This window comes from Centruroides sculpturatus, unplaced genomic scaffold, assembly GCF_000671375.1.
Source record: "Centruroides sculpturatus isolate CEXI.00-Female unplaced genomic scaffold, Cexi_2.0 scaffold1742, whole genome shotgun sequence".
NCBI classification, from domain to species: Eukaryota; Metazoa; Arthropoda; class Arachnida; order Scorpiones; family Buthidae; genus Centruroides; species Centruroides sculpturatus.
Genome location: NW_019385947.1, coordinates 5,003 through 17,446, shown reverse-complemented (window position 1 = coordinate 17,446; position 12,444 = coordinate 5,003). Strand labels below are relative to the sequence as shown.

Below are 12,444 nucleotides of genomic sequence, written 5' to 3'. Positions count from 1 at the left end.
ATGATTAAAGTGTAAAATTCTGCCAAAAGAAAGTTAATACCATCTTTCAGAATCATATATACAAAAATAAAAATAAAATTGTCTATTTGAAAAAAATGAACAATTTCTACTCAAATATCTGATAGCCCTATTGTAGTGTTATCTACATACTATTTGATGACATAAATGTATATACAAATTATAAAATAATTAAAACTTTAATTTCATACAAATGTAGTTATTTATTATTTATAATTTTCCCACAGATCTATAATAATCCAATGAATCTAAAATTTTTGAATAGTAATATTTAAAAGAAAACTGTTTTGTTGTAGGAGTGTTTTTTCCATGATACATTTAGCCTAAAACTACACACAGACTATATTGAAATTATGATCTTCTGTACTTGAAGATAAATAAAAAATATTAGTAAAATAAATAATTATGTATTTGCAAGCAGTATGTAATTGGGCTGCTATTTTCAAATTGCAGACCTATAGCTTTCCACTGTCATTTGTCTGTAAATGGTTAATCTTGAAAATGGAATTAGATAAATAAAAATCAAGATCTAGATGTTGAATAGTTCCCAATTAACTATATACAAACTTCTGGTCTGGAGTAGAAGTCACATGATTTAATTTAAAAATTGCAGCCCAGCATTGTGATAATATCACAATAAGTAATTGCTCATTACTTTTTAATAATTTTAAACCAGTTTACCAAAATTTGTTAGCCTAAAATGATCATTTAAAACCAGAAATTTAATGTCTATCAAAAGCTACTTTAGTATGGACTATGTCAAATGTATTCATGCTCTCAACACCATCTGCAAAAACCAATTATAAAACTTCTTTGTCTATCACATTTAAGGTGGCAAATCCAATATAACAAAACTTTCTCTGCCCTAGTCCTACTTGCAAACAATTCAGTGAATCTCACATTGTTGAGATTTTGTAACAGTTCAATGTAAAAGTTTCTTATCCACTCCCTATACAAAATGATATTTGGAAAATTTTCAGAAATTTTGGAACCTATCTCCAGAACAGAACCTCAGATCTGAAAACAAAGTTTGTTGCAAATCTGCAGACCTAACTCTATTGACATCCAAATCATTAAAATTCACCAAGAAATCTAGGAAGAGTTTTGTTCCTAAACTTTTCTTAGCAATATACAATATATATAAATAAGCAACTTGTAAACAAATGTTGCAATTTTAGCTTGATTAAATTATTATCTTTATAATTCACTTCAATACAAAGCACGTTTCTACAATATGTTTATGTGCAAAAATTAGGTATCAATCATAATAATTCTTGGTTAAAATTACTTTTCAAAATTTACAAATAATTAGTAATTTAGTAATTGGGCTGCAATTTGAAAAAATTGTAGATCTATAAATTTCCACCGTCATCTGTCCATCTTTTCTTAATCTCAAGAACAGCATTACATAAATGAAACTGTAGACCAGATACAGAAAGCTCAGGGGCAAGATTGCCGACTAACTATATACGAACTTCCAACGTAAACTGGAAGTCACGTTAATTCAATTTGAAAATTTTCCCCAAAAGGAGTTAGTTAGACGACCGGCACTACCATTAGCAAATCAGCTAACAGAAAAGTACAATATATAGATGCAAGACACTACAATATTAATTTGAGGCAGAGAGCATACATTTTAAGTTAAATAAATCAAAAGCACAATTAAAAATTGCAACCCGGCATCATGACGACGTCACAATAAATAATTGCTCATTTAATTTTTGAGAAAATGTAAAATTTATTGAAGAAAAATATTTTATAAAAACTACTATTTAATAATTAGAAATTTATTATTAATACCTTAATGACAGTAGTAATGAAGTACAATTAATTAAACAAAAAACTACATAACTTAATTCAGTAACGTTGACAATATTTAAATTTTATTTCAAATGCTAAAGTCGAATAAATCATAGTTTTTCTAATTATAAATTAATTTTTAAAAATTAATCTCTAATTTTGTTTGTGCATTTTGCAAAAATCCAGAGACATATAGAATAAAGTGTTTAGTAAATTTCAGGGCTTGGAGTTGGAGTCATGGAGTTTTGGTGTTTTAGCCAGAGTCGGATTCGGATGGTAAGGAAAAGTCGGAGTCGGAGGAGTCGGTAGATTTTTATGCCACTCCACATCCCTGGCAGGACAGTGGAGTCGGAGTCGTGGAGTTTTGGTGTTTTAGCCGGAGTCGGAGTCGGATTGGTAAGGAAAAGTCGGAGTCGGAACATTTTTACGCGACTCCACAGCCCTGGTAAATTTAACGCTTCAGTGAAGGTATTTACAAAGAATAATTTATTTCATGTATTTTGGATAAAAAATGAAGGTTCGAAAATGATATTTTTCTTTTCGTTAAACATAAAATTATAGATTAGAGACTTCTAATCTATAATTTTATGTAGAATATCTCAATGCATGCAAGTTAACGCCCATCAATTTAAACATTTAAAATGTCATTTTGTTTTTCGAGTCCAAACTCCCGAGACTAACTATTTTAAAGTACAGAATGTCTCATATTCAATTTCCTACGAATCTGGATAGTGTTTGAAAGTACACTGTGTATTCATAGAAAGTAAAGTACAGAATTGTTGTATATTTATGCAATTTAAGAAGCGAATAAAATAAACTGGAATAAAGCAATAAATTTACTTTCGTGTCGTTAATTAAATGAACACTTGCAGACGATAAATACGATAGATTTTTCCCGGAAGAGTGTCATTTTATATCTAAACGAATTCCAATAACATATTTCGGCACTGTCATGATTAATATTTGGTATTTAAATGGACCTACCTGATCAAATTTATGCCTGAATTCGGCTTTTTCCAGTTTTTCGTATTCTAATTGTGCAACTGTCGTCCTTAAATCATTTAAATCGCTTTCTAACTTCTCTTTAACTAACGTACTCGTCTCCAAATGTTCCAGCGCATAAATGACTTTTGTCATTAAATTTGTAACTAAATCGACTCCGTAACCGTCGATAATAATTTCGAATTCCTTCCCGATATCCGCTGCCAAGTCGTAAACGTCTTCGACGTTAAAATCTATAGTTTTTTCCATAATTTAATCGGAATCGTTCTTCGCTGCCTTAATTTCGTCCGGAAGACATGTTGTTTGCTTACGGGTTAGTGACGTCATCGGACCGACGTCCAATCATCGCTTCCCGTACACGCAATTATTTCGTAGCGGCCGATGAATCATCGCTGTTAAATCCTACGAATAATTTCTAAATTTAATGAAAATTTTATTGTTAGTGAGATTATTTTTATAAATAAAAAATAGCTTAATAATAAAATAGTTTAAAATTTTTTTAAAAAAATGTATATTCAATTATCGATTTACTCAAAAAAAAAAAAAAACGGTTCGACGTATATATAAACTATTCGATAATTGGTCAAAGTTGTGATTTAATTAATTCTATATTTTTCTATTTATTTTAAAATTAATAAATCATTATTTATTTAACATTTAAATCAATTAAATTTTGAATTTTTTAACATATAATTCGTCACAAAATATTTTAATAAAACAAAATTTTACGTAAGAGGAAATTAATTTATAACGTCTCGGCAGGAAACGTGAAATCCCGCAGATCATCATGGAGAAGAAGACTCAAAATGGCGGACAGATTCCAGTTTAGAAAATGAATCATTTTTAAATTTTTAAAAATTAAAGAAACGGCAAAATGAATTTATAATGAATGTATTGTATAATATATCAAAAATTTTATAAATTAATAACGAAATAAACATGAAAAATAGCGCATTTATTTAAGAAACGAATAAGAATTTACTGAAAAATTAAAATTAAATACACAAAAAAATATATATAAATAAGCTATATATTTTTAAAAAGTTTTAGAGGTGAATATATCAAAGTAAATGCTACTTAAAATATAAAACCTGTATGAAGTTTCGTAACGCTTCCGAAGAGTAATTACGAAATTACACAATTTTTTAACAAAGAAAAAAAAAAGGAAAATGGTTAAAAAATGATTTTAATTTAAAATATAAACCATATTTCCGCATATTATCTGATTAATACTGTATTTTTAAAAAAAAATAATAATAATTAAATCAATAAAGTATAACGTTATATGCAAGAATAATTCACAATCGTATAATGAGCAACCGAGAATTATTCCTTTAATATTTTTTTAAATTAAAATACCATTCTTTATTATTAAACGAAAAGCCTAATATATATATGTCTTAATAGTTATTAAGAAACTTACACACCCCACATACAACGTGATAAGAATTCAGAATGTAGGTGACCTTGATCTGATATACCGATACTCCCACAATTGTCAATAATAGAAATTTCTCAAATGCCAATAAATTAATTAACAAGAAATAAATTTAAAATATATTAACCTATCGAATATGTCTAAGAAATATTTAAAATCAGTTAAGACGTCACATAACGTCCGGTGTCATTTTTAATAGTGATATAGCTTATTCCATAATCGTAACGTCATATTGTTATTATTATAACATAGTTGAAGAGTTAATATATAATATATAATAGAAGAAGTACAATGTACAATAGGAAACATTTTGAATAGATAATTGAATCGTTAAAACTTTCAATGTCTTTTGTCTTTTAGAAACTTTCCAGATGTCCTTTTTTGGAATGATTTTGTAGTGAAATAAAGGAAAGGTCAAGGAAACGGTCCAAATTATTAAATAATATAAATGTAAATTAATTAATTAACTTGATTATTAAAATCAGATTTATGAACGAGTGACCAGATATTAAACCATTGTGACCTATTGATAATTTATAATCCCGTTTCTAAATGGAACAGCAAAATAAATATTGTCAAAATATTTAATTTAAACAATACAATTCGTATAAAATAAGCTAGTAAAAACTTTAAAAATTATATGAAAAATGATATTAAATGTAGTCGCATTCTTTTTAACCTCTACAATTAGATAACAAATGCTATCTGTCATTGATAATGTAGTGTCATAATAATATATGTAAATATAATAAACAGAAAAACCTACTCCTACTTAAAATTTATGACTTCTTTTTACAAAGTTGTAAATTTATAAATATATACAATTAAAATTGTACATACAGATCTACATAATTAATTTAGGCTATTTTAAATCAAGACTGAGTCGACTAAATGTTCGAATTTAAACAAAACGAAAACGTTATTACTACTTTTCTAATTTTAAAATAGAAGGAAACAATATAAATAGAGAGGTTGCGGCCGAAGTTTTCATCTTTAAAACGTGAACGTCGAACGTCGAGCGCCGCTTACAATATAGCGGCGCTCGACGTTCGACGTTCACGTTTTACAGATAAAAATTTCGGCCGCAACCTCTCTAATAATATCATCTTACGACGTCAAGAACGATTGTCGACAAGAAAACAGAGATATAACTGGAAAATTTAGCAATAAAGGAAGAAAAATATTACAATAATGAAATGGCAAGTGATTACAATAATTTAGTTTTCTTGTAATATTATTTTAAGTAGCGAATATAGAAATATGCAGAAAAATAGCATTTTGAAATTTCTTACTGGAACAATTGGCGGATAAAACAGGTAAAATAACAATGTAAAGGAAATTGCGTAACTTTATCTGATACGCGCGAAAACACTTCCATATTATAATAAAAAATAATAAATTAAGAATAATCTCTTCTCGATAGAAAAATAAATAAATAAATAAAAACTATAGTATAATATAGAACAAATCTAGAATAAATGTTATATTTTTAACACAAAGTTTTAGTTTATATAAGTCATAATACTAACTTGATCGTTTCACGTTAAACCATTATGTATGCTTACTCCGATTCAGATTTTGTTATATATTAACAGTTGTTACACGAAACGAATTTATAGTATTCTCAAGTTCTAAAATAAAGGAAATTTATAGTTTTTTCATCGAATATTTTCCTGGTAATCCGAGAATTAAGGAAGCTACCGTTTGTTTACTTGCTCGAAGAGAGATAAATACATCAAACGTCTCTAAAGTTAAATCAAAATATTGTTAGTATAACCGATTTTCGTTTCGTTGTACATATATTTCCTTGTTTTTCTTTTTATGGAACTGTTTCTTTTAATTTTCTATCCATTTATAACATTTAGGGACAAAGTTTTAAATTTTTTTTAAAGTTTGTAAAATAATCCATCACTAAAGGGAAATAACTTTAATTGTATTTTGATTAGTACTGCTATAAGAATTCATTCGTGTATTAAAATGTATGTATTATTTTTAGCTTGAAATATATTTCAATACATAATGCCTATAGGCAAAATTATATATATATATAAAGCTAAATATCGCAGAAACGATTGGGAAAAATATTCTGTACCGAGTAACATATCCAATTCTTCTAGGCATACTGCGATGTACAAGCTATTGTAGACCATATTTGAAGCTTGAAATGATTTATTAATTCTCTTTTTTTGTGAAGAATTTCAATCACTGGTCTGTTTAATGTTTATTATAAGTAAAACTTTGTTTTCTTTGACGCGTAAGTCTAACGTTTTTTGTGTTATCGTTAATAATACAACATTCATTCCTTTAACAAACAATACAATAAATGTCTTCGTGACTGGAGAGCAAATGAAGTAAGAAAATTCATTAATGATTTGGAATTAATTTTAATCTCCGTTTCAATCGTGACATAGGAATTTAGGTAAGTTCGCAACTGGTTTGTTGTATTTAACAAACAACAAAAGATTAATAGGAGCGATACATTAATAATATTTTGACATTATTAGGATCCTTTGGCTCTAATCGTTTGAAACCTAATTATAATTATTCTCATTGTTTTTCTAGTTTAGTTTTCTGTTTAAAATTTAACACAAATAAGAAACAATACCATTGACTACGACCCATATTAGTTCCCATATTGTTTTCTCCGATTGGCATTTCCGATTTCTTTCTTTTTCCCCTCTCTCCGAAATTCCAATACTAATTAAAAAAAAAAAGAGCCAAGGAATTTATATTGTTTAAATGAATATATATTATTTATACATTTTTATATTTTGCAACAAATTTAAAATTACTTCCGACCAATTAACTATTAGTAATGTCATAGCGAGAAGAAACGAGTCCATTTTATTATTCAAGAATTCTTATTTAATCGTTAAAACTTTCAATGTCTTTTGTCTTTTAGAAACTTTCCAGATGTCCTTTTTTGGAATGATTTTGTAGTGAAATAAAGGAAAGGTCAAGGAAACGGTCCAAATTATTAAATAATATAAATGTAAATTAATTAATTAACTTGATTATTAAAATCAGATTTATGAACGAGTGACCAGATATTAAACCATTGTGACCTATTGATAATTTATAATCCCGTTTCTAAATGGAACAGCAAAATAAATATTGTCAAAATATTTAATTTAAACAATACAATTCGTATAAAATAAGCTAGTAAAAACTTTAAAAATTATATGAAAAATGATATTAAATGTAGTCGCATTCTTTTTAACCTCTACAATTAGATAACAAATGCTATCTGTCATTGATAATGTAGTGTCATAATAATATATGTAAATATAATAAACAGAAAAACCTACTCCTACTTAAAATTTATGACTTCTTTTTACAAAGTTGTAAATTTATAAATATATACAATTAAAATTGTACATACAGATCTACATAATTAATTTAGGCTATTTTAAATCAAGACTGAGTCGACTAAATGTTCGAATTTAAACAAAACGAAAACGTTATTACTACTTTTCTAATTTTAAAATAGAAGGAAACAATATAAATAGAGAGGTTGCGGCCGAAGTTTTCATCTTTAAAACGTGAACGTCGAACGTCGAGCGCCGCTTACAATATAGCGGCGCTCGACGTTCGACGTTCACGTTTTACAGATAAAAATTTCGGCCGCAACCTCTCTAATAATATCATCTTACGACGTCAAGAACGATTGTCGACAAGAAAATAGAGATATAACTGGAAAATTTAGCAATAAAGGAAGAAAAATATTACAATAATGAAATGGCAAGTGATTACAATAATTTAGTTTTCTTGTAATATTATTTTAAGTAGCGAATATAGAAATATGCAGAAAAATAGCATTTTGAAATTTCTTACTGGAACAATTGGCGGATAAAACAGGTAAAATAACAATGTAAAGGAAATTGCGTAACTTTATCTGATACGCGCGAAAACACTTCCATATTATAATAAAAAATAATAAATTAAGAATAATCTCTTCTCGATAGAAAAATAAATAAATAAATAAAAACTATAGTATAATATAGAACAAATCTAGAATAAATGTTATATTTTTAACACAAAGTTTTAGTTTATATAAGTCATAATACTAACTTGATCGTTTCACGTTAAACCATTATGTATGCTTACTCCGATTCAGATTTTGTTATATATTAACAGTTGTTACACGAAACGAATTTATAGTATTCTCAAGTTCTAAAATAAAGGAAATTTATAGTTTTTTCATCGAATATTTTCCTGGTAATCCGAGAATTAAGGAAGCTACCGTTTGTTTACTTGCTCGAAGAGAGATAAATACATCAAACGTCTCTAAAGTTAAATCAAAATATTGTTAGTATAACCGATTTTCGTTTCGTTGTACATATATTTCCTTGTTTTTCTTTTTATGGAACTGTTTCTTTTAATTTTCTATCCATTTATAACATTTAGGGACAAAGTTTTAAATTTTTTTTAAAGTTTGTAAAATAATCCATCACTAAAGGGAAATAACTTTAATTGTATTTTGATTAGTACTGCTATAAGAATTCATTCGTGTATTAAAATGTATGTATTATTTTTAGCTTGAAATATATTTCAATACATAATGCCTATAGGCAAAATTATATATATATATAAGCAAACACTTTTATAGAAAATTTTTAAAAATAATTTTATTTTGGAAACGTAATCACTCAATTCTATTTTTATAACGATAAAATATCGATGATAAATGTTTTCCTCTAAACAAGACGAATAGCAAATTGCTTAGAAGGGAAATGAAAAGTCAGATTCAGAACAATTTAATATGAGTTTTGAGTGCATAATCCAAGGGTTGTTTCTTTGAAAAAAAAAAAAAAAAAAAAAAAAAAAACCTATTTCTTATACCTTATACTTAAATTAACGACAAACGAGAATGGTGTGTAGGCCTATAGAAGGAATCGGATTGTTAGAATTATTTGTTGTAAATATCGTCATAGAAACTCATAAAATGCACCTTTAATCTATAGAATTCGTTCAAAGTTTACTTTTGCCAAGTGAAACCCGATCATTCGTTCGTAATTTATCAAATGCAGTACGGATCGGAGCATCGGTTCATATTCCTTACATTTGTTGAGCGAATCCATTGAGGTAGAGTCTGTCAGTAATGGTCTAAGTGTACAGTAACGAATCTTCCATGTAACCTGTAATGTTTTGGCACCTTGTCTTAATATTTGTGTGTATTCAAAAACGTTAGGCAAAAACATAAGTTGGTAGACGATAATGCTACTTTTATTAGGATTCGAAGAGTCTTCGATGATAATTAAAAAACTTTTCTTTAATTCAAATAAATGATTAAAATATGAATCTATTTATAATTAAATACTTTTATAATGGAGATATTGTAATTAATTTACATGAAAAATTTGTTTTTCGACTTTTAATTGTCTTTAAGATTCATTGAGTTATCTTCGATCCCATCTTAAAAACATATCTGAGTCAATGGATAAGTAATGGAATCATTCTATTAAAGTATACAAAATTTATGAGTAATAAATAAAATAAATAGCTTAAATTCTTCAATTGAGAATATTAAATTTTAAAAAATTTAAGAAAATAATAAACGAGAATTCTTTGAAAAAGATAATTAAAAACAATATACTGTAATACAATGCTCAAGTAAATAATTTAATTCTTATTTCCCAATTAAATGTAATTAAATCTATACGCAAACATCTTAACATTGATTAATTAAAATTTAAAAAACAGAATAATTAATTGTTTAACAAATAATTAAATTGAAAATTAAATTGCTAAATACAAAAAAATGAAATAAATTAATTTTACCATTCGAGATATTACTTTAAAAGCTGGGAACATTCGGAGCAATCCGAGTAGAGTGAAGAATTTCACACAGGAAACGAGATTTTAAAACTTCACGCCCGGAATACGCGAGTTGGAAATAAAAAGAAAAAAGAAAATTTAAATTGTTTACTCGAGTAATTTTTCAATACCAAATATAATTTGAAACAAAGCGAATATTGTTTAGAACAACGAATGCGACAAATTGCAGTACCACAGGGGACAATGCATCGAAACTAGTCCGACATAATTCCGTTCCACTCGGATGCTCCATCGAAAACTATTTTATCAAAGCGGACTTTTTCCAAAAGTATAAAGGAATTATCGTATCGACAATCGACTTCCTCGACGTTTTAACTTCCTGATAACTTTATACACGTTATATAAATATAATATACTGATGTAATATATATAACTCTTCACTTTACAAATCTGAACGTGTAAAAGAATTGCAGAAAAAAAGTAAAATATTTTAAGTTTTAAACTATGATACGAAATTGGCAAATACAAATTTTTAAATTGTTTTTGGTACACTTTAATTTTCTTTTTTTTTTAAATCATAAAATAATAAAAATTTCTTGTCTTTTATTCCAAGACGAAAGTACAAAAGCATACTTTTTTGTATTTTTATTCCAGGAAAACCACAATTCCTTGTATTACAAATTACAAGTAGACCACCCCTATAACACTGTTGATAATTCCGTTTTATATGAATTCCATGTTGTACGATTCACTTAGATTTTACAAATACGTGTTATAGGGGGGTCGATATTATTACTGTATTTTAAGAAATTGTATTTAGTTCTATAAATAATTTATAATAATTAATAAAATAAAACAATTTGTATTTTAAAATAATTGATATAAACCGTCAAAATTACCTGATTAGGCTACTTTACACTGAAATCTTCTTATCTTCATTCGTTAAGCATGCTGTATCTTTTACTAACCGTAAGCTGAAGTGAGAAAATTGACTCGTAAAATGTAGAAGTCAACGAAACCTTTAATATGAGGTTTTATGTAGGTCAAGAACTTACCCGATAGATAATAAATTGCATTTTGTCGTTCAAAATAGAGGCATAAAATAGAGTAATGGCTCGAAGCTACGAACGATAGAAATGATCCGATTTCGACCAAACTTCGAATAATATTACTTTATAAAGGACTTACTAGATTAAAAACAAAAAGTAGGACGAGAATTGTTCGAAACTGGGCCAAAAATAATATCGAGTGCAGGTTAGAAACCGTTTTATTCATGCATTTATTTCGCTATGCAAATTAGTCGGCGAGAAAAACTTTGATCCGAAATTCGAGATAATTAACCACTGAATAATTAACAGTTTTGATCTCCACTTATATAATTGTCATTTTAAATCGGTATTGATCTCGAGAAATTTAAACAATTCTATAAAATTAAAGAGCTACAATACAATACAGTAGGCATACAAAAAAAGTTCAATTAAAATTGAGGTTTAATGCTTGACAGCTTTCATTTTACTAGATTAGCGATCGGTCATCATCCTTTGATGTTCGAAATTCTCGAATGCTAATTGGGAATTTTGACGTTCACGAAAGAACACAAAAACATAAATATAAAAAATTAATGTAGACGAGACACGTAGACTTATATGTAAATTTTTAAAAGAATCTGGTTTTTTTTTTCTTATTACAATTCGTCTCTTGAATCTATCATTCGAAGACAAATAAAAATAAAATAAAAGGGGATGTTAATATACTAGAAATTAATATCTAAAGGAAAATTTTGAATCGAGATAAAATATAGAATTCTTAGAATGCACAGTAACTATAAATGTTCGAATACATAGATCTACTGTTTAAATGCTTACAGTTGATCGCATTCGCGATCGACAAAGATAATTCGATGCATATAAATACCAAATTTTAACTTGTTATGATATTATTTTCGCTATTTTTCCTTCGATTTAACTTTTGTAAAATTATTTTTGCACGTAACAAAATGTCAAATGGTATCTTTTCTTAAATTAATGTGGAAACACTCGTTTAACTGTAGAAAAATTTTACTATGTTAAGGATCTAAGGGGTAGAATTTCTAAAATATAAAATTTTCTGTATAAATTTTTAATATGAAACCGCCAGAAGTAGATTTTGTATAGTTTACAGTTGACCCCCCCTATAACACTGTTGATTATTCCGTTTTATATGAATTCCATGTTGTATGAGTCACTTAGATTTTACAAATACGTGTGCCGGGTTGTGAACGGCTCACGTATTTGTAAAATCTAAGTGACTCGTACAACATGGAATTCATATAAAACGGAATAATCAACAGTGTTGTAGGGGGGTGTACTTTATCGTTACTACGGTATATCTTTATAAATAAAGTAATTTAATCGAATTTAAACGTCTTA

The 12,444-nt window shown here is 27.2% G+C and overlaps 1 protein-coding gene across 2 annotated transcripts in view; it reads right to left on the bottom strand.

Moving 5' to 3' along the window:
- The window catches only part of LOC111612747 (RILP-like protein homolog), a 34,944-nt gene extending 23,379 nt beyond the window's left edge, over positions 1-11,565 (bottom strand). Inside the window, exons 1-3 of one of the 2 annotated variants that reach the window (XM_023353994.1) lie at positions 11,092-11,565; positions 10,936-11,010; positions 2,803-3,235 (exon numbers count right to left, since the gene is read on the bottom strand). In XM_023353994.1, the coding sequence (XP_023209762.1) occupies positions 2,803-3,069 (267 nt within the window). In that variant the 5' untranslated portion in view covers positions 3,070-3,235; positions 10,936-11,010; positions 11,092-11,565. The remainder of the gene's footprint in view (positions 1-2,802; positions 3,236-10,935; positions 11,011-11,091) is intronic. The other variant, XM_023353993.1, reaches the window with a different exon arrangement.
- Positions 11,566-12,444: the final 879 nt, after the last annotated feature.